This window comes from Choloepus didactylus, chromosome 9 (assembly GCF_015220235.1).
Source record: "Choloepus didactylus isolate mChoDid1 chromosome 9, mChoDid1.pri, whole genome shotgun sequence".
Lineage (NCBI taxonomy): Eukaryota > Metazoa > Chordata > Mammalia > Pilosa > Megalonychidae > Choloepus > Choloepus didactylus.
The window spans coordinates 130430753-130458033 of record NC_051315.1 but is presented as its reverse complement, the minus strand read 5'-3'; the positions used below and the strand labels follow the sequence as shown (position 1 = coordinate 130458033).

At 45.3% G+C, this 27281-nt stretch overlaps 1 protein-coding gene across 5 annotated transcripts in view; it reads left to right on the top strand.

The window, feature by feature from the left end:
- Positions 1-27281, top strand: part of COL6A3 (collagen type VI alpha 3 chain) — an 87271-nt gene that overhangs the window by 14124 nt on the left and 45866 nt on the right. The window contains exons 2-10 of one of the 5 annotated variants that reach the window (XM_037849566.1): positions 1341-1461; positions 2951-3568; positions 9278-9880; positions 15702-16286; positions 18053-18652; positions 19866-20438; positions 22299-22907; positions 24208-24813; positions 26405-27019. In XM_037849566.1, the coding sequence (XP_037705494.1) occupies positions 1371-1461; positions 2951-3568; positions 9278-9880; positions 15702-16286; positions 18053-18652; positions 19866-20438; positions 22299-22907; positions 24208-24813; positions 26405-27019 (4900 nt within the window). In that variant the 5' untranslated portion in view covers positions 1341-1370. The remainder of the gene's footprint in view (positions 1-1340; positions 1462-2950; positions 3569-9277; positions 9881-15701; positions 16287-18052; positions 18653-19865; positions 20439-22298; positions 22908-24207; positions 24814-26404; positions 27020-27281) is intronic. The other 4 variants (XM_037849569.1, XM_037849568.1, XM_037849570.1 and 1 more) reach the window with 4 other exon arrangements.

Below are 27281 nucleotides of genomic sequence, written 5' to 3'. Positions count from 1 at the left end.
TTCTCCCCAAGGAACTGAAGCTTTCCTGTGGTTTCCTTCAAATGTGATTTGCAAAGTGAAGCTGGTATGAGAACCCTTCCACTTTTTGTGCCTTGTGTACCTTCACTTCCGGCTTTATTTTGTTCTGACATTTGTTCAGAAATATTCCATTGCTGCCTGCCTCGGTTTGAGAGGAAAACAGATGTACTTGCAAAGTTTTCTGGCCTTGGATGGCCAAAGTATTAGTCACTAATTCAAATATTCTCATTTATGTGTTTAATCAAAACTATTTTTCATGAGAGATAAATCCTTGATTCGTTAGTTAGTATTGTTTAAAGAAAGAGAATATTTGTAGCAAAACCATAGTGAATATCCTTTTAAAAATATGTAATTGTCTTCTTTGAACTGTTATTTGGGTTATGTTTAAGAATGTTCAGCCAGAAGAGTGAGCTGAGCGGTCCCCGTCGAAGGGAAAGGAGGGTCATGAGGGTCTCGCTATTTACAGGAGGCCCCAGGTCTCAGAGGCAGAGCGTGCTCTCCAGTCACCTCTCGCGCATCAATCAATTTATAGATATAGTTTAGATATAAATTTATAGGTATTTATAGTCCTTCCTTCCTTCCTATTTTTCTTTATTCTATCAATTATGTATGTATTCATGCATCTACATATGTATGTATGTTTTATCATCTATACCTATCATCCATCCATCTTTCTATCATCCATTTTTCTATCTATCCATCTATCATCCATCCATCTTCCTGTCTATATCTATCTATCATCTAATTTATCTACTTATCTATCCAATGTATCTAACATCTATCTGTATCTATTTATCATCTATCTGTAACTATCTATGTATCTATGTATCTATCTATCCATCTATCATCTATCTATATCTATCTATCATCTATCTATCTATCTCAATCTATCATCTATCTATATCTATATTATCTATCTTCTATCAATCATCTATTATCTATCATCTCTATCTATCACCTATCTATATCTATCTATCTATCTAATCTATCTATATCTATAGCTATCTATCATCTATCTATATCTATCATCTCTATCATCTATCTATCTATCTTCTTCTTCGTCATCATCATTATCATCTATCTATCTATCTTCTTCTTCGTCATCATCATCATTATCATCTATCTATCTATCTATCTATCTATCTATCTATCTATCTATCTTCTTCTTCGTCATCATCATCATCATCATCTATCTGTCTGTCTATCCATTTGCTGCTTGTCCCAAGAATGATGGCAGAGAAAGCGGTGTTTCTTATCTCTGAGGGATTGTGCAGCACGATTCAAAAACTGATCATTCCTCTCTGCCTTGTTTTCCCCCTTAGGTCCATACTTGGTGCTTAGAAAAACTCAAAATGAGGAAGCATCGGCACTCGCCTTTGCTGGCCATCTTTTGCCTCTTTCTCTCAGGCCTTTCCTTGACTTGTGCCCAACAACAACAAGCAGGTAAGATCAGAAACATCTCTTACTTTCATAAAAAGAAACAGTTCTCTAAGTTTAGGTCTTAGACATCATGGAACATGTTTTCAAGAGATAGACAAGCCATGTATTACAAGGTATTCATTTATTTTACAGCTGTTTTCATTTACTTTATCCAGGGAGAGATGCTTGTTTTTCCTAAAACCTGGGTTTGCTATCTTGGAGTTGCTTTGCAAGTGGTTTGGTTTTGTATCGGATGTGAGCAGAATGCTTGTGTCTCAAATGTCTCATTATCTGAAGAGCCTTTCACATTGCCTGGCATTGGTTGGTCTCTTAACACATGAAACCATGAGAAAGTGACTATCAAGAGTAAAAATTCATTTCCCGGGGAAAACAAAGATCACCCTCTCTCTAACTTTGTACCCAGAAAGGCATTTTCTCATCTTTTTAGGCATTGGTCCTTTAAAAAACAGTTTCCCCAAAATGATTTTAAAAGATAGATTCTAATTAATCCTGTTAAAAGTTTACTTGCAGTATTTTAGAAAAGCAAGAAATGCCTTGTGCATTTAAAATGGTAGTTTATAAGCTCGAAATGACTGGCTGGGCCTCCCTCTTCCTGCCTGGAGGGCTGGAGCCTCTGCCAGGGATTCTCCTATCAAACCAGGATGGAAGGGAGGCTAGTCCCCCCCGATGGGGGTGTCACAGCAGCCCGAGGCGAGTGGAGTCCAGGATGTGCTGTGGACAGCTGGCCGCCTGCAGCCGCAGAAGGCCCTGCCCCAGGTCCGATGGTTTGGTACCCAAGCCTCTTGCTTCTACTGTTGAGGGAAACTACATTCATCTTTGAAAGCGATAAATCATGCTCAGTGTCTGTGAAGGCTTTTCTGCCTCCAAAAAACATGTAGCAACTAGAGAGGGTACCTTGTGCCATGCTCAAAAATCAGGGAAAAAGGAGACGTCTGCCCTCCTCCCCATTTGCACAGTTCTTCCTCACTTGAAGATGAATCTGGTACATTTATTTTTCTACCAAATTACCCAAAGCACAGGGCGTTGTTAATGTAAAACCGTAGTAGTTTTCACTTTTCCTTCTTGTCGAGGTCCAGTTTCACACCCCAACCTGAAGAATGAATTTGTAAAATGGTGGTTGGTTTACCTAGCATAAGATACCCCTCTGGTCTGATCAGGTAGGTCTTAGGGCTCAAACTACTGCAAAGAACCACACCTGAGTTAAAACACACCCAGGAAAAGGACTTGTTTTCTACTGTGGAGTGTGTTACTGGCTCGTGTTTAGTGGTCATTGCACGTGGGACTTGGGGCAGTGACTGGTGCCCTCAGCAGTTGAGCCCAGGTGTCACGTCCCTGCTGCCCAGGTAAGTAGTCTTCCTGTCTGCACTGTAAGTGACATGTGAGTTGTTTAGTCATAGCAAGCATCAGCCGAATTAATTTAGGAGGATTTTGGGCTGCTAGAAGGTGATTGCTTGAACAGTAGAAAATTCTAAACCAATGTCTTTTTTTAAAGATGTCAAAAATGGTGCCACGGCCGATATAATATTTCTAGTGGATTCCTCTTGGAGCATTGGAAAGGAACATTTCCAACTTGTTCGAGAGTTTCTCTATGATGTTATAAAATCTTTAGCGGTGGGAGAAAATGATTTCCATTTTGCTCTGGTCCAGTTCAACGGAAACCCACATACCGAGTTCCGGTTAAATACCTATCGCACTAAACAAGAAGTCCTTTCCCATATTTCCAACATGTCTTACCTTGGGGGACGCAATCAGACTGGAAAAGGATTAGAGTACGTAATACAAAATCACCTGACAGAGGCTGCTGGAAGCCGGGCCAGTGATGGAGTCCCCCAGGTTATCGTAGTTCTAACCTATGGACCCTTGGAGGACAGCCTTGCTCTGCCCTCAGGCGAACTTAAGTCCGCTGATGTTAACGTGTTTGCAATCGGAGTTGAGGATGCAGATGAAGGAGCGTTAAAAGAAATAGCAAGTGAACCACTCAATAAGCATGTTTTCAACCTAGAGAATTTTACCTCACTTCATGACATAGTAGGAAACTTAGTGTCCTGTGTTCACTCATCCCTGACTCCAGAAAGGTCTGGAGTCACAGAAACCCTTAAAGACATCACAGGTAATGGCGACACCGCCCGGCTGCTTCCTGCCCTGCTGTTCTCTAGAGATGAGCTTGGCGACTGCTGGCATTAAAGCAACACTGTGGCTAAAAGGTGGTGGGCGGATCAGGGAAGAGATGAGTATTCGGAGGTCTAAAAACAAAGGTTTGCACAGTCTTCTGTGGTTCCCTTCCAAAATAGAGATTTTCCCGTTCCCAAGAGGTCCTTCTGTGTCTCCTCCATGCCATAGCCATGGCTGTGCCCACAGAGGCTCTTCCAATTCTCATGGCGCCCATCAGTGACATTCTGGAAGTGTTGATAATGCGTGAACATTGCATCGACATGCTGTTTCACGATGGTATGTGTGGAGCTAGTTGTCTGACAAGTTATTTAACCAGTCAAGCCTGTTAGCTCCCTTTCCAGCACTATGTGCCTAAAAGGCAGATGGAGAATGAATTTGACGTGTTCATTTCAAGATGTACCATACTATGGCAATTTTAGGTAGTGTCTAGGGATAGGCTCACTCGTAAGTGGTGGGCTGGGAGGAGGAACCTCCTCCCTGTGTTAGAAAATGAGTCCATGCAGCCATTTGAGAGTTGAAGTCAACATATTCTGGACAGAATGGGCATGAAATTAGGGTGGGATCAAGGACATTGGGGCGGGGGTGAACTCCAGAAAGGAGAGTTGACACCTCCTCTGAGATGGAAGGAAGGGAAAAGAAAGGGGACTTTGTTTCCATTTTGAGGTGGATAAGAGGGAAGTTGCAACAGTTCAAGTTGAATTGACATCAGTCATCTCAAAGGAAGATGACAGAGGGAGGGAAGCAGTTGGGTTTGGGAGCTTGGAGGAATTGGAGTTATTTCTGAACAGTTACTACAGGAATGTGATGAAGAGTCACAAAACATTCATGAAGCAATTGCTATCTTGCAACAATGCTCAGCTGTTGGCAGAGAGTATGCTGTTGGTCATCTCCATTAGCCTGGCACCATGACTTTCTGCAGATATCTCAGCACTCCAGGAATAGAAGGAGTTACCGGAGAGATAAGAGGAAAATCTTCTTTGGGAGGAAGAAGATTAGTGGACAGACAAGAGGAAAATCTTCTTGGGGAGGAACTCTTGGGTGGTAGCAAGTAATCCTGAAGTAGCCCCTATGGGGTCCTGGCTGGGTAGGGAGCCTGCTGAGGAGCCAAAGGATGAGAGGTCAGGATGAGGGGTACGGGTCCTAGAAGGGCTGAGTTTGTGAGCAGGGAGGCCACTGCTGCTGCGAGGAGGGAGACTTAGGAGGGCAGACGGTCAGGGTAGAGGAGTTTCGGTGGTGCTGACATTGGGCCTCAGTGGTTGGAGGGCAATAGACAGAGGACAAGTGGAGGTGAGGAAGCTGAAGTCTTGGGAGGCTGGTTCTCAAAGGGGTGTGAAGTGTGGATGCAGGGAAGAATATGGAACTGAACCCATTTAGGAACGGTGGAGAACTTCTTCAGCGAACTCAACTGCCAACAGGAAGTGGAGGATTATTTGAACAACAGATGAAGAGTGGGTGGTCTAGCAGGCCTAGTTGGGCAGGCAGGACAGAGAAGAAGTGGTCATGATGAGTGAGATTTACAGTCAGCTGTTCTCTTACACTTGTAAAAGTGGTCACCATCCAGAGCGGTGCAGGAGATGGGAGTCAGGAAGCGAGTGGTGGAAGGCTCATTCAAGATGGCAGATGGAGCATGAAGAAGAAAGAGTTGGGGCTTGGAGATGCACATCGAGTAATATGAAGGGCCAAATGGGAGTGACCTGTAGAAGGGTGGACAGAGCAGAAGTCTGGGGAAAGGAGAGCCTTCTGGATTGTGATTTCAGTAGTGGGGGAGTTGCAGGGGAAGAGTACTAGGTGAAGTTTTTCATTACAGGGTTTCAGATAGCACACTGCTGGATGTCAGCAGAATGTCTTGAGCGTGGGCAGAATGTGGTTAAGAGAAGGGTTTCAGAATTAACCAACCCATGGTTTCCCAGTGGTTACCCATGATAGGGGCTTTGATGGGGTTGGAGGGCCAATGTCCCTACCAGCCCATCTACTTTGCAAGAGGAAGGAGGGAGAGCAACAGTCTGGAGGGAGAGCAACAGCCTGGATTATTTATCGCTAGCACTGAAAAGACTCGATAATTCTCATTTATAAGAGGGGAGGTTTTCTGCTTCCAAATGTCAGCCCTCGCGTCTGCCATTTCACACACGCATCGATTCTGTGGGATTTCGGGAAAAGAAGGTACGTATCCTGAGAGCATCCCAGACCAGAACGCCAGGTTACAAGGAAATGACAAAAGAGGGGTCTCTAACGACCCACTCTTTATTTCTGCAATATTCTTAAAAGCAGTAATTCACTGATCCATCACATTTTTGAACACAGGGACAATAACAAACACGTTGAAAGTGGTGAAGAGGATTGGTAGAGAAACGGGACATCTTTACTGATGTTTTGGCAAACTCAGGGAAAAGAATAGATGAGTTCGCCTTTATGTTTAACCACCATGTAGTGGAAGAATTTGCTTCCCATATTGAATGACAAATGAGCCAATCAACAGAGAAACTTTCCCACACAGATGATAAAAACCTTTGTTTTTATGCCAAGAAAGCATCTCTGTCTTCTAGTGTCCAAGCCACTAGCAGCACCATGGTGGACTATTAATCCATTTATGTTGTCTTCTCTAATTAACCTCACTCTGCAGTTCCTCCATCATGCCCCACTGCATGCCCCAAAGCAAAACATAAGATAATAGTAATCATGATGTCTCTACTTATGGTTTTTGGGAAGGGGGTTTTGGAGGGCACGATAGCTAGGCTAGCAGTTGGGGATCTTTTCTTCCCATTGGTTATCTGTTCATTCACTAGGTAACTTTTCCCATATATTGTAACTGATTATGAAACACATAAACACGTAAAAGATTAATACCTGCCACTGTTCTAAACGAACTCCACTTAAGTAATTGATCTCTAACGGTGATCAGTTGTGTGTTTTTAAAATTCCTTTGTTATTCTTTAAAAAATGTATGTGACTAGGGTATAGAACTTTTATAGTAAAGTGAAAGCTCAAGGTGCTATGTATTGAGTGAACATCTTGGCATGAGCTTTCGTTTGTCTGCAAAATATGAGGATTTGAAAAATTCATGAAACAGCCACTATTTAGAGTCTGCATAGGAAATAAGAATGCAATTTTTCTTTTTATAAGGGAAGCATCTCCTGAGGCCACACAAATGTGCTCAAGAAAATAGTGTTTCCAATGCTAAGGGGCCTTTGACTTTCCCGTAGACATTTTCGAAACATTTCCCCCATAGAAAATGCCATGAAGGGTGTGAGACAGGAGCCATCAATGGAGAAAACCAGGCAACGTCGACAGTTATTTTTGAGCGATCCAATTATTCTCGGCATTAATTTTGGTCACCGGTGTGCCCTGCCACAGTTCCCATGTCTGTCTGAGGCTCCGCTGTCCTGGATAACAAGCATGCATTTATGTGTGTTGCATCATTGTGTGTGTGGAAGACGGTGGCATTTTATTTTTCAGTGATGACAAATTATCCAACATTTTTCTATGACTTGCTATTGTAGACGCTCAGCCTTTCAGAAGAAAACGTTCAAGGATTTCCCCTCAGGCCTCTTTTATCTTCTTATTTTTACTACTGTAAATTGCAACCCCAACGTTAGGAATAAATTAGTAGGGATAGTGCCATCCTATGATTTAGATGTTGTTTTTCTTTTATTGACCCTAAGGCCATGGTTGTTCCTTCTAGAATGTGCTAAGTGGCAAATTCTCCAGGTCCTTCTGGGTCATTGGTTTGGGCCTCGGAAAGGTTTGGGTTTTGTGTCATTTTTAGAACCTCTCTCTGGTGCGGGGATGTGGGCCAGTTCTTTGGTCTGCAGCATAAGTCCCATTCCCTGGCTCTGCACCCTCCCCAAGATCCTTCTAGAAGCTCATGTTTTGGTCAAAGAGTGACAGATACCTTGGATTTCTTAGCGACGGCCCAGTCTTGCGGAATATTTTTGTGTAACAGTTACTGAGAACACAAGACCTTAATTACTGTAACAAACAATTATCTTCACATTATATCTTACAAAAAGATTGTAACAGCAATATTTCCAAGTTATTATCTTTCCTTATGTAAATAATTCCTCTGAAAAGATGTTGTCAGGAATTTTTGTGAATGTAAAGAGAGCAAGAGAGAAGTTCTGATGGTAGCAATCCCTGTTTCAGCTCATTTAAGGAGAGAGCTTGAGTAAGAATGTGATTTCACTGCAGCAAAATTACTCAATTTTAAGAGACAAGTTTTGTATCCTATTTCCACAGTGAAAACAAAAGCAATTTCATTGTAATAAGGGAAAAAAATGGTAAATATAAAGTATTCACTGTCATAAAAATGAGTACTTTATAAAGCATTCATACTTTAAAAAAGACCAGAATGAATGGTCTTACATATGATATTACAATTATAGCTTAAATAATGACTGGGATTCATTGACTCCTAGAATATAAATATCATATATTTCACATAAAACTTCCTCCTGTTGCTAACACACTTAAGTTATTAAAAATATTTACTAGAATTATTTTGTTTTTACTCTAGTTTAATTCAGTATGATTTAAACATTTTAGCTGAGCCTTTGATACATCCTTCTCTGGTTTGTAGATTTATTGATGGCTACTGTTTGCTCAATGCTCCGATGTAACCCCCATTCTCAGTAACAGAATGAAAGTTTCAAGTTTGCCATTTTAGGGAGAAGAGAGGTCTTAGCCATTTATCTGTCCATGGTGACAGCTCCAGGGTTAATTCTGATTAAAGGTTTATTAGATGCTCATGGTCCCACAAGACAATCAGTTTGGTTTGTCATAAAAATAAGGTTGGATAATTTTGTCATGACTGGTTCCATGTCACCCTGTTTAACATCGTTCTGCATTATATGACTGAATATAGAGGCAACAGAAAAAAATGAATGAAAGAAACATCATTTATGACCAATCCCAGACCAGCTTTGGAGTTTCATACCGCTGAGCGTCACGTGAGAAAAGAAAATCAAACCAAAAATTCATCAAGGTATTCTAAAATACAAGCTTCTGATGTAGTATTAGTTCTTCCTTGCAGATTCACAAAGTCGCATGGGCTCAGGCTTTTGATTGTTAAAGAAAAAGAAAGAAACAACAATTATTCAAGGAATCAAGTGTTCAGCACCCTGGGGTGCTGAGTCACCAAAGCACAGATCTGAGATTCTGTTTTGCAGCTATGGGTTTGTTCTAAAAAATTCTTGTAATCACACAAGAAAGCTGGAGCAATGTCCAGACATTAGAACTCTTTGGAGTTTGGTTAGTTTACCCATTTATTTTCTCCCATAGGTGTGGCAATGCAGAATTCCATGCAACTGCATTTCCCTCTCTGACTGTGCTAGACATCTCCAGAATACGTACCCAAGATTTCTCCCTGAGAAAAGTGGAGCTGATGTTTTGAACTTTAACCACAAAAATGGCACAAATGAAAAGTTGATCTGAATGCTCCCATTTTACACCATAATTACTAAGAAGCTGCCTCTTATCCATTCAGAATGCAGAATTGAAAGAGAATTTCACATTCCTTAAACAACATGTGTTTCATTGTCCATATTTCGTGTTTCTTATTGGTTTCCAAAGAAACATGTCAGAACACTGAACAAATGCATGTGATCACTTGTTCTAACGCTTTCACGTTTTTTTGCATTTCTTTCTTTTAAAGCACAAGACTCTGCTGACATTATTTTCCTTATTGATGGATCAAACAACACCGGAAGTATCAATTTCGCAATCATTCGAGACTTCCTTGTAAATCTCCTTGAGAGACTCTCAGTTGGAGCTCAGCAGATTCGAGTGGGGGTGGTCCAGTTTAGCGATGAGCCCAGAACTGTGTTCTCCTTGAACACCCACTCCACCAAGGCCCAGGTTCTGGACGCGGTGAAAGCCCTCAGCTTCACCGGTGGGGAGCTGGCCAATGTTGGCTCTGCCCTTGAGTTTGTGGCTGAGCATCACTTCACCCGGGCGGGGGGCAGCCGAGTGGAGGAAGGGGTTCCCCAGGTGCTGGTCCTTGTAAGTGCCGGGCCTTCCAGTGACGAGATCCGCGACGGGGTGGTAGCACTGAAGGGGGCTAGCGTGTTCTCGTTTGGCCTCGGAGCCCAGGCCGCCTCCAGGGCAGAGCTTCAGCACGTAGCTACCGATGACAACCTGGTGTTCACTGTCCCGGAATTCCGTAGCTTTGGGGACCTCCAGGAACAATTACTGCCGTACCTTGTTGGCGTGGCCCAAAGGCACATTGTCTTGCAACCCCCAACCATTGTCACACAAGGTACGTATGCTCTTCTCGCCATCCGAATGGGTGGGGGGTCCTTTGGGTGTTGGTTTCCGTAGAAGTCAGGCGGGCGCTGGAGTGAGTCACCCCAGGAGAACCTGTAAGTACCCACAGTCCATTCCTTCCATGATGAACTCCTGGGATCCAAGTGCCTGGGGTGATGTTCACTCTTGTGGTTGTGTTTTTACTTCATGCCTGGGCACTTTTAAAGTGTGCATGGTCAAGAAAGTGAGCTTTGAAGGCTGACTCAAGCCTCTTGCTTGGAGGTTATTAGACCTTGTTGCATGATCTATGTATAAACCAGTCACCTTATAAATGGATTTGAGGGGCTCGTGACAATTCTGGGAAAATTACTCCAGGAAAATGGCAATGATTTCTAAAAGTCGGCATGCTCAGAGTGTGCTCAGACACAAAGAATCGCTTTCCAAAAGCTATGAAGAGGCACAAGGTGAGGGTGGTCACCTCCAAGTCCCTCTGTCCTGGAGTACTAAGAGTTGAACTCCTTCTGAAGGTAAGAAATAACAAAACACTCATTTGGTGGAGAATTTATGAAAATATTTTCCCTGTGATAATCAAGTTTAGGAGTCATTCTTTTGAACAGCAAGATGGTGGCATATATTCAAATGTAGGGTCTATGCAAAACAGCTACTAGGAGTGATTTTAAAAAACAAATAAACCACCGACTCACGTAAAGCATATACATGTAACAAACATGGGACGTGGGAGGTGCATTTGCAAAATTTAAATCAGAATCCAGTTGCACTTTATGCTGTGGCAATAAAAAATCAGGCAGACCCAGTTCTACCAATAATTTCTCCAACCATCTGAGACTTTATTGCAATGACTTTAAACATATTCCCGGGAGGGGTAAATTGGAGTTGATGTGACATTACATTTTGAAAGTTCTCTTGATATGTCTGGACATCCCTCTGCTTGGAATTATTTTAATCATAAAGTAACAAAAGTGCTTTCCCTTTGACTTGAATAACACTTCATGAGACGTGCTGGGGCATGGACCCCATTCCCAGTTCCAGCTGAGGAAACGGGGGCTCCAGAATTGGGGGGACTTTTAAAAATCCCACAGCCCCAGGGAGGCCGGCGGGGTCCCAGAGTAGGGTGAAGACCGAGTTCATCCCCAGCTTCACTGGCTTGGGGGGCCGAGGGGAAGGACGCGAGTGGCAAATGAGAGGAGGTGATGGAGACGTGGGAGGGGAGAAGGTGGGTGTGTGGGGTAGGTGGTGGGAGCTACCTCTAGGGCTTCTGTTTCGTCAGTGGGGGTTGATCCTCCTGGGGAGTGGCAGAGAGAGAGGCTTGAGCAGAGAGCTGAGTTGTGAAGTCGTCGATCGGGGGCCCGGGGAGGTGGCGCGTCCCAGGAAACAGCCTTCTCCCGTAGCCTAGTGCTGATGCCGCCAAGCTTGCAGGGCAGGAGCCTGGTTGTGCGATTTTCTCCAGAACCATCCACCTGACTGGGTGACACAAGGAGAAGCCCCAGGGTGCAGGCTGTGTCCGGGGAGTCTGGTGGAGGGAAGGGAGCAAGGGAACAAGGCTGTTTAAGTCAGAGATGTCCCAACGATAGCCCAGGGCGGGTGAGCAGCCCAGAGAGGGACGAGAGCTAGACAGGGCCTCACCAAGAGTGGGTAACCTAAATAAATTGGAGACCTCAGTGTGGCTGAAGAAATGGGGCAGTGGGAATGGGCTGGAGGGGAAGGAGGTCCCTCAGGGGTGGATGGGTGGGACGTCAGAGGGGGTGTCTCTGGGGCTGAAAGGCCAGATGTGGTCCAGGAGCAGAGTCTGAAGTGGAATGGAGAATACACTTTATTGGTGGGAAGGAGTTCAGGGAACGGAGATGCAGTGTTGGGCAGATCTCCCCAAGGAGCTGAGGGTGGTGGGAGGACTAGTGTGAGGAGGAAGAGAGCACTGAGGCAGGCTGAGGGTGGTTTGGAAGTTGGAGGACAATTTTGTAGGGAAAGAAGAGGAAGAGCAAGATCACTCCCCACCAATCCTGGGTCTTTGAGGGCCACGGGGGTCAGCATCCAGTGACGGGCAGGGGGCAGTCAATCGGGAGGTGAGGGCTCAAGGGGTTTATCCAGTGCCTTCAGTGAGCAGGGCCTTCAGGGTGACCTCCTGACAAGGGTATTTTCAGCCCAGTTCCAGCAGAGTGGGCTGGCATTCCACAGCAGGCTGAAGGGATTAGCGATGTGTCCATGATCTGGCTCCAGAAGAGGCAGTTGTGAGGATCACAGGGTTTTATAACCAGAATCAAGGAAATCCATGGTGCAGCCCCTTCATTTTACAGACGAGAAAACCAAAACCCAGAGAAATTACACAATTCTGCAAGGTCAGGCAACTAGTAAGTGACTGAGCCATGAAGCAAACATAGGGATTCAATTATTCTTTGATTCATTAAATACTTTTGGGGGGCTTATTATATTTAGTTAAGCACGTTTCTAGGTACAAGGATCCATTATCTCATTATGAATTCCCAGGACTGCAGATAAAATTAAATGTAAGTGACATCTTGCTTACCCAAAGGGGACCTCTGGCTCAGAACTGAAATCCTGAGGGGTGCATTTCCAAATTCATGGGGCTGATTCCAGGTCCCCCCAAGTTCGTGTTTCATCAGTGCTGGAACTCAGCCCTTCCCTTGGCCCGTTGGTAGATTTTATAGTGCCGTGGTGGCAGGAGGTGTTAGCATTTGGGAGGAGGAAAGGGTGATGTTTCCCAGTTCCCAGCCCACATGTTGTGTCACTGTTTGTACTCAGAAAGAATGATATAATGTGCTGGGGCCACTTGGTGTAGGGGCAAGAAGCTTCATGTATCTTGAGCTCTCAGGGTAATCATTATAGAGTGTCTATTTATTCTATGTTATGTACATGATAAATATGTACATAGTAGATACATGATATATTGTTCCATATGGAATATCTATCAATATCAATCTATCACCTACCTACTGATCTATCTACCTACCTACCTATCTGTCAATCATCTACCTACCTATCTTTCTAATCTTGTCTGTCTGTAATCATCTATTATCTTTTTTCTATCTATCTATCTATCTATCTATCTATCTATCTATCTACTTATCTACCTATCATCTTTCTATCTGTCTGTCTGTCTATCTACCTACCCATCTACCTACCTATGTATCTATCTATCGTCTCTAATATTATGTATAACGTGAAGAGCCCCCATCTTAGTTTCCTGGGGCTGCCGTAATGAAGTACCACAATCTGGGTGGCTTAAAACAACAGACGTCTATTGTCTCACAGTTCTGGAGACGAGAGGTCTGAAATTAAACTGTCAGCACGCCCTGCTTCCTCTTATGCGTGGAGGGGAGAATCCACACTGTTGGCCTCTGCAGTGGCTGCCAGCCTTCTGTACCTCAGCTGTCATGTGACTTCTCTCCTCTGTCTGTCTGTCTGTCTGTGCTCAATTTCCTCTTCTTATAAGGACACCAGGCACATTGGATTAGGATCCATCCCAGTCCAGTGTGGCCTCCTCTTAACTAATCACATCTTCAAAGACCCTATTTCCAGATAAGTTCACATCCACAGGACGAGGGGGTTAAGTGTTTTAGGAGGACACGGTTCAGTCTACAACATACCCCTGCACATCTGCACATCCAGGTTTACCTGCCAATATATTTTAAACCAAAATAATAAAAGGTGTGGCCCAGAGAGACAGCAAGTTCTCAACTAAAGGAAGGAAAGAAAGCTCAACCTAGAGGTTCATACCAATGACTACAAATCTTAAGAAAAGATTAAATGATGTTTGAAATATGCTGCTACTCTGGTGGATAACTGTGCTGTTGGTACTAGAGATGCTAGTACAGAGAATACAGCCTTCTGTTCTCTAGAACCAGGGTCTCCTCTCCGTGCAGAGAGTGCGCAGATGAGGGGCCACCTCTCTTCGAGGCAGGCATCTGCGAATCCATCCGTTACACTCACGGCCTCTGGGCCAATTCTAGAGGTGCAGTATAGGAGGAGCTCCAACTCCTAGAAAGTTCTTCACATTTATCCCAAACCCACCTTCCTTTGGCCATTGATCTGAGTTCTGTATTTCATTTGTTTTCATTTATTCAACATGACTTCAGCTATGTCCTTGCTCTCTTTGAGCTCTCAGTCTAGTGGGGAAGACGGGCATGAATGAAATCCATCCAGAAAGACACCATTCCAATCCATAGCCGGCTCTAGGCGGGCGCAGCACGGGGAGGAGGTAGTCCAGGGAGGGCTGCCCGGTCAGGAGAGGGGCTCCTGAGAAGCCTTTCCTTGCAGATGTCTCAGGTGCCTTCCTATGTAGCCTCATCCTTAGAACACAGCGCCCAGACTGTCCTCCAGACTTGCAGGGCACACTGGGCCCTGCCACTCGAGACGTCTCCCTGGGTCTCTTAGGCCAACTGGGGTGGGAGCAGGGGATGCGGGTGCCTGCTGAGCTCTGGTGATCAATAGGATGGAAATCGATCTATTTATCAATCATGTATCATATCATCTCATGTTGTATAGGAGCCTCTGCATTTATGGTGTCTATCTCAATGTCTATACCACCTATGGTATATAGGAGTGTGTAGATGAGGGTGTATATCCAGGTGTGCTCACTGTCTTTGAATGTGTACGAAAAGTACGTCATTAGCTGTATGGACAGCTACATATGTATTTACTTATCTTTTACCTGTACATGGAGAGAAGAGGAAGGCAGGGGTCTGTGGGGCTCAGTATCTAACAGCATGCGTGTGTGGCGAAAAGTCCACATGTCCTGTCTACCTGAGGAGTCTGAGGACCTGCAAGTCATTGTTTATACCATGATTTGATGCCAAAGCAATGGTCCCTAAGAGCCTGACCCCGGTCATTTTGTATCTGTGTGTGCATTTATAGATTTTCTCTTAAAGAGGAGAGTTTGGACCAATAATACTAAGATAGTCAAATCTCAAGTGAATTGAAGTGTTGCAAAATCTAATTGCTATGTATCAGATAGTAAAGAGTAATGGAGGACTACTGAATTCATATAATTATTTAGTAAATAATAAATAACAAACCACCCAGGTTTAACCATTTGTGTTCTTGTAAGTCTTGAGAGGTGTAGCAGGTCTCTGGATGGTGTTTCCATGGCCCAGGTGGGCTGTCCACAGCCTTGATACAGCATTTCTCTAGTTAGACAGAGGTTCAGTCGTCCCTGTCCGGCGGTGTCCTTGGTGCAGTGCTTTGCTATGTGATTTGTCTTTAAGTGATCGTACTCTCAACATGTTATACTCCTGTGGCACCTGCTGGTTTTGACGCTGATTTCCTTTTAATAAATTTTATGGTGCCAAGCAATTGGTGTTGCCTGACAAATGAAGACATGGAAAATAGAGCTGGAGGGGGTGGGCAGGTCTGTGCTCTTTCTGCCTTTGCATTTGGTGACATGTGTTCTTGGAACTCCAGACAGTAAAGCAGATGCCGTTTTCTCCTTAAGTTATTAAAACTGCAGCTTCATTCTGGCCTCTAATATCCAAGCTGTCTATTTATGGCTGAAAGAGCTTACTGGCTTTGGAGTGACAACATTGCTAAGCTAAATTTGTTTTAGTGCAACTATTCTGTAAAAAGGGCTGCTGTGGGTAGGATGGACAGGATGGGAGGGCACCTGGTTTGTCATTCCATGGGGAAGGATGCAGCCGTAAGTGGCATGTGCCTCATGACAAATTTCTTTCTGGGATTCCCACTGACTTCAAACTGGCCGGAGCTAATGGGAACATCCTTTAAACCGAGTTAGCTTTGTAGATTGTTGTTGAATGTGCTTGGTTAGGCCATTCTCCTGACCCTATAACATTTGCTACCTGCAGTCATCGAAGTCAACAAGAGGGACATAGTCTTCCTGGTAGATGGCTCATCGGCCCTGGGACCAGCCAACTTCAACGCAATCCGCGAGTTCATTGCCAAAATCATCCAGAGGCTGGAGATCGGACAGGACCTGATCCAAGTGGCAGTGGCTCAGTATGCAGATACCGTGAAGCCCGAGTTTTATTTCAACAGCTACCCAAGCAAAAAGGAAGCCACGGCGGCCGTGCGGAGAATGAAGGCCCTGGACGGCCCGGCCCGCTACACGGGCTCCGCGCTAGACTTCGTCCGGAACAACCTGTTCACGAGCGCGGCCGGCTACCGGGCTGCGGAGGGCGTCCCGAAGCTTCTGGTGCTGCTCACAGGTGGTAAGTCCGGAGACGAAATCGGCCAGCCCGCCCAGGAGCTGAAGAGAAGCAGCATCATGGCCTTCTCGGTCGGGAACAAGGAGGCTGACCGGGCTGAGCTGGAAGAGATCGCATTTGATTCCTCCCTGGTGTTCATCCCCGCCGAGTTCCGGGCCATGCCCTTGCAAGGCTTGCTGCCCGGCCTGCTGGGGCCGCTGAGGACCCTCTCCGGGACCACAGAAGGTAAGGTGGCCCCCGCTGCAGACACACAGTGCCGTGGTCTGGAGGCAGGACCATTGACAATGAAAAAAAGAGGTTTTATTTGAATTTAGCTAAGGAGAGCCTAGACCAGTCAACTGTCAAATGATGAAAGCAACAGTAAAACAAAACAAAAGAAAACCCAAACAATAAGATTTATTTTGGGGTTCCTTTCAGCCTGAGTTGAGAATTGTATGACTTAAAATTCTAGACGTTAAGAATTACATGCCTCAGACTGCGGGGCCATGGGGCCACCTGTTGCTGAAGCTTCTGGCTGAGAACGTTGCTTCTCAGTTCTTGTCCCTGGCCAGTTCCCAGTGTCTTCCTTCTCTCTTTTCTCTTCTTTCTTCTTCTTTTTTGATGGTGACAACTGTCCATCCTCCTTCTCCTACCACCAATATTCAGCCTGTCTCCTGCTTCTCCTGAGCTGGCCGTCCTCTTCTAAATGGCCCCCATCTGACCAGGGTGGGCTGCAGTGTCCTCAGCTCTTACCCCCTCCACCCCCTTCTCAGTCTTTAAGGGAAAGTGTATTAGGTGAGTGGGTGGGAAGATGAAAACCCAGAGGTTCTTCAAAGCCCTCATATAATATGATGATCAGTGGAAAGTTATCTTCAAAGACAATATAAAAGTTAATGAGCTTGTGAATTGACCATGTAAAATTGCCGTCCTTAATGAAGATGAATATCATGGAAGGGAGCTTGTCCACGAATTCTGAAGGATTGTTCAATGCATGAACTGTGTCGTTGCATGAGTGCATGCTTTCTCTTGAGGCCCTGGTCTTCTAGAAGCTGTATTCTCTCTCTCTCTCTCTTCATTCCTTCAAACTTCTAATCCAGTTGTGTAGCCAATGTTCAGTTTGAAAGAACATAGGATAAAATCACTTGTTAGGTCTAAATTTTAGCAAGGCATCAAGGGAAGAAGTGGAAAATTATTTTTTTTAAAGGCATGTGCTAAATATCTTGGGGGAAAACCCATGATTTGAAGGTTGTACTTTTTATTCTTCATGTATATAACCTTAGCCATGCATGGCAAACAGTCTCCTTGTATTGTAACTTGTCCCTGTTATTCTGTAGTCACATCTTGGGGGGATTCCCAGGGACACCCCATTGGATTATTGCCTAGCAATACTGTGAATCCCCAATGGCAGGGGAAGAAAACCAGTAGAGAAGGAAAAATTGGAGGTCCTAGGCAGATTTGAAGATGAGAAGAGCTTACTTATTTATTTATTTAGCTTTAAGGAAGAGCTTATTTATTTAGCTTTAAGGAACTGTGTCCTCCAGTTGACTTGGGTCAACTGCTTTTAAGCTGTAGATGGAAAGCTCTCTGTAAGTGTGCAGAGGTAAACCAAGGAGGACCCAGCTCTGCACATGCAAATCTGCTTGCAGTCTTGGGGTTACATGTGTGATGCAGGCAGGCCCAGCACCCTTGGAGAATTCGTGTTCCAGGGAAGGAATGCTCTCTTTCAGGGATTCTGGTCATTTGTGTTGGTTGCAAAAACTCTGACTTTGGCACTGTATCTCTCTGTGAGCCAACTTGGTTTCGTAAACTTGGCTATCAATATGCCTCACAAACACCGGCCACCACTAGCGGAAAATATGCAGCCGTCTGCCATATTTTATGAGATGGACATGCTTTGCCACCCTGGTTTTCTCTGTGTTCTGAATGTTGGCATGTGTGCACGTGTTGCAAGCACACATGAGAGCCCTTCCGCCGTGTGTATGTCTCACTTTGTTTTCTGTGCTCCACTGCAGTTCGTGCAAACAAAAGAGATATCATCTTTCTTTTGGATGGATCGTCCAACGTTGGAAAAACCAATTTCCCTTATGTGCGTGACTTTGCTGTGAACCTAGTTAGCAGCCTTGATGTTGGAAATGACAATATTCGTGTCGGTTTAGTGCAATTTAGTGACACTCCCGTCACGGAGTTCTCTCTAAACACATATGAGACCAAGGCAGATTTGCTCGCTCACCTGAGGCAGTTGCAGCTCCAGGGGGGGTCGGGCCTGAACACGGGCGCGGCCCTGGGCTTTGTCCATGCCAACCACTTCACGGAAGCCGGCGGAAGCAGGATCCGTGAACACGTGCCACAGCTCCTGCTCCTGCTCACGGCCGGGCAGGCTGATGACTCCTATTTGCAAGCTGCCAATGCCCTAGCGCGGGCGGGCGTCCTGACCTTTTGTGTGGGAGCTAGCCAGGCGAATAAAGCAGAGCTCGAGCAGATTGCTTTTAACCCGAGCTTGGTGTACCTCATGGATGATTTCAGCTCCCTGCCGGCTTTGCCTCAGCAGCTGATTCAGCCCCTAACCACATATGTTAGTGGAGGTGTGGAGGAAGTCCCACTCGCCCAGCCAGGTAAAGTCACCCTACCATGCGGGGATCCTCCCACCCCCTCCTCGGAGACCTCTCTGGAGGGCAATTGGCCGGTCCCAACTCAAGAGGGTCATGAACTCCACCAAGACGACTTGCTCCCATGGGTGCTTGAGACACTGTACCAGCACGTGGAGATTCTCTGCCTAGAGGGTGTTTGTTGATGAAAGGAAGTATAGAAATCCAGCTTCTGTTTTCCCATGTTTTCCCAACCTTTATTCAGAAGCTCCTCCATCCCTACCCCAATGCCTGTGAAGATTTCTGGAGTGAAAATCCAGATGGAAATGATGGAAATGAGAGAGAGAGATTCCATTTAACGCAAGAGTTGCATTGGAATCAGTTGAAAATTTTATTTTCTTTATATGACATTTTTTATGTTCAAGATCCACTGTATCTAGAAAATTATTTGTTATAAGCCCAACAAAGAGTATCTCTTTATGCAAGATGGTAAAATGGTTTCCAAATGAAGTCTGGATTTTTTACATTAACAAATTAATATGGCAGTAGATTTGGAAGCATTAGATCTACCAGCCCTGACGCCACAAATGGGTATCAAGTTTGAGCCAACTGAAACCTAATCAAAGTAATTTTAAGAACAGTTCGAACTGAAAATCATAATCATACTACATTGTATGGCCTCCTGCAGGCAGGCAGCTGTGCTTTCACTGACTGAGAACCCAACTCACTAACAGCAATGAGGGTACAATTTTGGGTTCTAATCCATGACCTCAAATTTAATGAGAAGATAATCCAATTAGAGCAGATATGTGACAATCGTTCATGAGTGGGAGGTTAACCGGTATCAGTTTGGTTTTTATCACTAGAGCTCAAGGTCATTTTTTAACCAAAAGTACAATAAGTATCACATTTTCAATAGTTTTATTTATAATAGTTTGACACTGCTCTCTGCTCTCCTAGAGAGAGAGCAAAGAACCCTCTGGGCAGTTTCCTTAGCTTGCTCTGTTTGCATGACACTAGATCGGATACAGCCATCTAGTCATCCAATTCCTCTGCAAATATGTGATGCTTTGAAATTGGACATTTCAGTGACAACCGCTGCAGGCTTTCTCTTCTCTTGCTGGTACAGTGGCCATCAGGTGGAGTTGTCAAAACCCTTGAGCGGAGGCTGGTGGTGCTGGGCTAATGTCAGCTGGAGATGTGGTGCTCCTATCCCTCACTGTGTCTACTTGTATTGCAGAGAGCAAGCGAGACATTCTCTTTCTCTTCGATGGCTCGTCCAATGCCATGGGCCAGATAGCTGCCATCCGAGACTTTCTCCATAAGGTTATCGATGAGCTCGACGTGAAACCCGACGGAACCCGGATCGCCTTGGCCCAGTACAGCGATGATGTCAGGGTGGAGTCCCGTTTCAATGAGCACCAGAATAAGCCTGAAATCCTGAGTCTAGTGAAGAGGATGAAGCTCAAGACGGGCAAGGCCCTCAACCTGGGGTATGCTCTGGACTACGCGCAGCGGTACATCTTCGTTAAGTCGGCCGGGAGCCGGATCGAGGATGGAGTGCTGCAGTTCCTGGTGCTGCTGGTTGCAGGGAGGTCGTCTGACAGCGTGGACGGGCCGGCTGGCAACCTGAAGCAGACTGGGGTGGTACCGTTCATAATCCAAGCCAAGAACGCAGACCCCACGGAACTGGAGCTGATCGTTCCGTCCCCCGCCTTTATCCTGGCTGCGGAGTCGCTTCCCAAGATGGGAGACCTCCAACCACAGATAGTGAATCTCTTAAAATCGGTGCAGAATGGGGCACCAACACCAGGTATGGTATAGGAATTCTGATTGCTTCTGCACCCCAATTTTCCAATGCATGAGCTGAAGGTGGGCAGCTGGCTCTGTGTCCTCAGATAGAAGCTTCCGTAGGTTTACCTGGCAGAGGAAACTTTCACAGGTGGTTTCTGCAGGAACAATAGAATGTAAAATTTCTCTTCCTGCTTTGACTGTCTTCCTGCTCTCTAGGTCAAACAAGAGAATTGGAGTTTATGTATTTTTAACGACATTAGAATATTTCATAATAAGATTCATTATAAAGATTTAGACATACCAGTGGATTCAAATCCCACTTTTACAAACACAACTTTTGCCATATGCATAATAAAAGCTACATGACACGGTTAAATTACAGCTAAACAGTCTTTCTATTCCCCAATGTCTTTATTTTAGGTGGACATCACTGTATTATAATGATGTTGCTGTAGCCATTAAAAAATATAAGGCATTAGGGGAGGCAGATAAATTTTCATCACAAACACTCTGTTAAAATTTTCAACGGCTAATCTACATTGTGATGGCTTTGTTTGATCAGTTTCCATTTCTTGATTAAAATGCTGTGAAAAGAATAATTTCACATCTAGTCCTTTTGATTAAACACTGAGCATCTACAGAGTATGCATTGACTACAGGGCACCGTTGCTGTAGGTTTCAGATTGTCACCTGGACATCCAGGTTACATTTTTTTCCCTGTTGGTTCAATCATGACTTGGAACCTCACTTTTCCATCTATAAAATGGTAATGACTATGGGGTCTCTGCCATACCATATCCACTCCTCCCTACCCCCAGTCTTCTTGAGTACACTGTTGAAAGTTGAAAGTTAACTATACTGTTCAAGTACTGAAAAGTTCTACAAAGAAGAGGGCTATATATTGGTGTATTCATTTCCTGTTCCTGCCATAACAAATTACTACAAACTTGGCAGATTAAAACAGTACAAATGTATCATCTTACAGTTCTGGAGGTCAGAAGTCAGAAATTATTTCAATGGACTAAAATCTCCTCTAGAGGAGAATCTGTTTTCTTGCCTTTTCCAGCTTCTAAAGGCAGCCCACACTCCTTGGCTCGTGGTCTCTTCCTCCATTTTCAAAGCCAGCAGCACAACATCTTCTCTTTTCTCTGACCTCTGCTTCTGTCCTTATGTCTTCTCTCTAGATATCTCTTGCTTCCCTCTTAGAAGGAGCCTTGTGATTGCATTGGCCCACCCAGAGAATCCAGGGTCCTTAACTTAATCCCATCTGCAAAGTCCCTTCCACCCTATAGGGTACATATTCCAAGTTCCAGAGGGTTGGCCCCAGGCATCTCTGGGAGGCTACCTTAGTTGGCCAGGGCTCCTGCAACAAAGGACCACAGACAAGTGGGCTTCAACAACAGGAATTTCCAGTCTTACAGTTATGGAGTCCAGAAATCCAAAAATCAAGCAGTCAGCAGGGCCATGCTTCCTCTAAAAGAAGGGAATCCATGCCAGGCCTCTGCTCTGACTTCTGGTGCGTGACGATCCACAACACTCATTGGCTGGCGACAGCATAATTCAAGCTCTGCCTCAGTCACATGGCTGAATCTCTCCCTGTTTTCCTTTTACTGAATGTGTCCAAATTTCCTCATCTTGTATATTGGATCCAATCATACTGTATTACAATCCACCCTCATCCAGCTTGGCCTCATCTTAACTAATAATGTCTTCAAAGACCTATTTCCAAATGGGGTCACATTCATAGGACCAGAGGTTAGGATCTGAACATGGGAGACACGGTTCAATCCATCACAGGGCCATTACCCAGCCTGCCATAATTGATATGACATTGTCACTATCTCACCCTGTGTGAGTCATCAGGGCTTCTTCGTCTCAGTTTCAGCCGAAAAGGACGTGGTGTTTCTGATCGATGGCTCTGACGGCGTCAGAAGCGGCTTCACTGTACTGAAAGAGTTTGTCCAGCGAGTGGTGGAGAGCTTGGACGTGGGCCCAGACCGGGTGCGCGTGGCCGTGGTGCAGTACAGCGACCGGACCCGGCCGGAGTTCTACCTGAATTCGTACATGGACCAGCAGGGTGTCGTCAACGCCATTCGCCAGCTCACCTTGCTGGGAGGGCCAGTCCCCAACACCGGGGCTGCCCTGGATTTCGTCCTGAGGAATATCCTCATTGCCTCCGCGGGCAGCAGGATGGCAGAAGGCACCCCCCAGCTGGTGATCATCCTCACAGCGGACAGGTCTGGGGACGATGTGCGGGGCCCCTCGGTGGTCCTCAAGAGGGGCGGGGCAGTGCCCATCGGCATCGGCATTGGGAATGCCGACATCACCGAGATGCAGACCATCTCCTACATCCCGGACTACGCCGTGGCCATCCCCACCTTCCGACAGCTGGCGACCGTCCAACAGGTCGTCTCCGAGAGAGTGACCCGGCTCAGCCGGGAAGAGTTGAGCAGGTTGCAGCCAGTTTTGATCCTTCCCACGAGTCCAGGTAAGGAGTAATTGTTTCTCATAATCATCTGTATCTGTTTGTTTGGACTGTGGGCTACAAATTTTGTTTCCTCTGCAGTAAGGAGCAAAAACTAGGGCTACACAAAAAATTCGGAACCGTGGGTCTTCTCTGGCCAAGGTGGCCAGAAATGGCAGAGGATGGGAGAGGTGCTTAGATTTATGTTTTGCTCAAATTTAGCTCTCGAAGGTGGACATATCGTGGTTCATTGTTTAGCCTCTGATGGCCACATTAGACATCCAGGTGTGCTGTCTGTCCACACTGCTTCCAACCTACTTGTGTAGATTAAACTGGCAGCCTTCTGTGGTCAGGGATGGGGCTTGACCACAGGGGATCTTTGAAACCTGGGCACAGTCCCTGAAATATTGCTGTTTTCAGAGTCTAAGTGGAAAGATGGTGCTTGCATTTGCTTGGTGCCGAGAAACAGTGTCTTTAACTGGCAGTAAGTGATTCCATTTCCTTCATCCTGCACCTTTTCTCTAGGCCTCAGGCAATAAATTAGGAAACATGGGAGCCCTGACTGCCAAGAGGGAAGGAGGCTGAGATAGACCCACTTCCTCAATAAATACTCCCCAAGGCTCCCTTGCAGCTAGGCTGGCTCAGGAGGTGCGTGAGGCAGACACGTCCTTGCTCTCTCATAGCTCGTATTCTGCAGAACACCATCAGCAGCCCCATGGCTCAGAGAGGGGAAAAAGAAGGAAAAGAGGAAGGGAGGAAAGAAAGAAAGAAAGAAGAGTCAGAGTGGAAGAAAAGTCAGATGCACTATACAGTGCCCTTTGGGGAAATGAGGGTGCATGGGGGTAAATGATATGGTACAACTGAGGGATGCTCACCTCCTCTTGGGAAACTGGGACAGAACATCTATAATCCTTCTCTCAGCCTTTCTTGAACCACCCTAATCAGGCTTTCACCCTGGCTCTTGTCAAGATCCCACTGCCTGGTGAAAGCCAATGGTTGATTCTCAGGCACCATCCTCCTTCCGACACAGTTGAGACTCCCTCCTTCTTGAAACACGAGGCACCCTCTCTTCCAGTTTTCCTCCTCCCTCAGGGTTACTCTTTTCTGTTTTCTTTGTTGGTTCCTCCTCTTCCCCCTGACCTCTAACATTGAAATGTCCAGGATTCACTCTGCTCTCACCCCAACTGATATTTTGTACAAACAGTGATTATTAGGATCCCTTGCCTATCAGGTGGTGACCGTGCAACAAACTGGGAGGTTATCCATTTAAGCTAAGAGTTTAGTGCCGACAAAGGTGAAGCCCATTTTGACATTTGATTCACAGATGTTGGTGGCAAGAAGGATGTGGTCTTTCTCATCGATGGATCCCAAAGAGCTGCGCCAGAGTTTCAGTACATCCGCACTCTCATTGAAAGGCTGGTGGAATCCCTGGACGTGGGCTTCGACACGACCCGGGTAGCAGTGATCCAGTTCAGTGAGGACCCCAAGGTGGAATTTCTCCTGAATGTTCATACCAGCAAGGAGGAAGTGCAGAATGCAGTGAGGAGCCTGAGGCCCAAAGGTGGGAGGCAAGTCAACATTGGGGGAGCCCTGGAGTACGTGTCCAAGAATATCTTCAAGAGGCCACTGGGGAGCCGGATTGAAGAGGGTGTCCCTCAGTTCCTGGTCCTCATCATCTCTGGGAGATCTGATGATGAGGTTGATGATTCAGCAGTGGAGCTCAAGCAGTACGGGGTAGCGCCTTTTACCATCGCAAGGAATGTAGACCAGGAGGAGCTGGTGAAGATCTCTCTCAGCCCTGAATATGTGTTCTCGGTGAGCACCTTCAGGGAGCTGCCCAGCCTGGAGCAGAAATTGCTGACGCCTATCACAACCCTGACCTCAGAGCAAATACAGCGAATCCTGGCTAGCACTCGCTATCCTCCTCCAGGTGAGACCTTTTGTTTTTTTCTCTGAGTGTTTTGATATAAAAATTAACAGGCTTAAGGACCATGGTGTTCATGATAAGTTAAATAAAAATAAAGGAATATCTGAAGGTGCTCATTCAGCTTTATATTTTCAACGTCTTCCAGCCCCAGACCACCAGGCCACACCGGGGTTGAGCAGGTTGGGTTATTGCTTCTTGCAGTGAGAGAGTACACACCCCATGATGAAGCATGGGACATCTTAGTATGGATTTGGACCTGTCATGGGTGATTTTGGGGAAGGTAATTTTAAGGAAGATAGGCTTTGCTTTAGGTTGGATGCTGTCAAGAAATGGGGCTAATGCTATGATTGGGTATCTTAATAAATCTTATTTAGGAGGAAAAACTACAGCGAGGCAAAGCTGTGATTGGTAAAGAAGCAGCAGTAGCTTATATTAGTCTGGATAAGGCAGTGTCTAGTTATTTTTTTGTGGTTTGGACAATGTTCTTCTTTTTGTCTGTGTTCAGATATGATTCTCCAGGGGTCTTGTTTCTGTCCTGATTCATCATGACCACAGAGTGGCCTTCTCTGATGTTGACTTGTCTGTGAAATTGCTTATGTCCAACGGAGGAACCCCAAGGCCCAGCTCTGTGGGCCATGCCAGCTCCCTGATGCCAGGGGCTGCTTTTCTCTTCCCCAGTGCAAATGGTTCAATTATACAACCCGCTCAGCTTTTGCTGTGCTGCATTTCCACATCAATAGCTCAGCAATTTATGAGACTAAAGACAGGTTGAAATTTTTGAGGGGCAACAAATGAGTAGTTTAATAAAACGGCATCTGAAAAGTACAATACTATATTTCTGACAAATGGGAAACCATGATTTTGTCTTTTTCCAGTATGTTTGGATTAACATAATAGTTAAGAATGGATTCATGTAAAGAAAGAATGGAAAAATGGTGAAAATAAAAGCTTTCTGTAAATATTAGAGATAAGTGAGCAAAAAGAAATGCTGTGAAAGACGCATCTGGGGAGACTAAATGTGGCTTGATGCATATAGAGCGTATGGTATTGTACTGTACGTATCTGCCCCTGTTGGGCGGGGGTGGCCACGAAGGCTGGGGAGATGTGGCATCTCGGCATAGAGTTGAGGTACTCAGGTGGTCACTAGCTAATGGTTGTGGACAAGTCACTCAAGCTCCTCTGGCCTCAGCTGACTCTCTCATCTTGTGGTAGCAACTGATCATGATTCTGTAATTGTGGTAATCCAGGATTAATTTCTCAATGCTGCTTAACTTTGAAAAATTAGTAGCAACCCAGACCACAAAGCCCAAATTAAAATAAAGTCAGAGACAGTCTTAGAGAACTTAAAATATTTAAAGAAGTAGAAATTGTCTTGATGAAAAAGGCAAACAGGCACATGTTTTAATGATTAATTTTAAAAAGCCTAAGAGATGAACAACACAGGTGTCTCAAGATATAATTTTAATGCTTATGAATTAATATTATGGTGTAATATAATGTAAAATTTATAATATAATGCAAATCTCAGAAACAAAAGCAGATTGAGTGCTAGTCATTCAGTTGAATTTTCCTTTTTTTGTTCCCTTACCCATAGCTGTTGAGAGTGATGCTGCAGACATTGTCTTTCTAATTGATAGCTCTGACGGCATTAGGTCTGATGATATTGCACACATCCGAGATTTTGTTGGCAGGATTGTCCAAAGACTCAACATCGGCCCTAGTAAAGTGAGGATTGGTGTTGTGCAGTTCAGCAATGATGTCTTCCCAGAATTCTTCCTGAAGACCTACAAATCCAAGCCCGCTGTGCTTGATGCCTTACGTCGCCTGAGGTTAAAAGGAGGCTCTCCGCTGAACACTGGCAAAGCTCTGGAATTCGTGGCAAGAAATCTCTTTGTTAAGTCTGCTGGAAGCAGGATAGAAGATGGGGTGCCCCAACATCTAGTCCTGTTTCTTGGTGGAAACTCCCAGGATGACGTTTCCAGGTTTTCACAGGTGATCGGCTCCTCTGGGATCATAAGCTTAGGGATAGGAGACCAAGATGTTGACCTGACCGAGCTGCAGACCATCACCAACAACCCCACATTGGCCTTGACTGTGCAAGAATTTTCACAGCTTCCCAACATAGAAAACAGAGTCTTGTACTCATTTGAACCCTCTGGAGCCACCCCTGCACCTCCAGGAGTGGACACACCTCCTTCTTCACGGCCAGGTACAAGCTGCATGATCCATGATTGCAGATGGTGTTGTCAACAAGCATTTGTTTTAATATGAATTAAGGACACCCACCGTGGTCCAGGCCCCTGTCCTTCCTCGGGCAGGTCTGGCCATCAGGAAGCACCTCCCTGTGACCGTAAAGCTATTTAACTAAAGCTTCTACCCTGTGTTCCTGGTTCTCACCTTTGCGGCTACCAAGAGCAAATCTAATCCCTTCTCCATGTGGTGGCTGATCGGGTGTCTGAAGGAAATGGCAA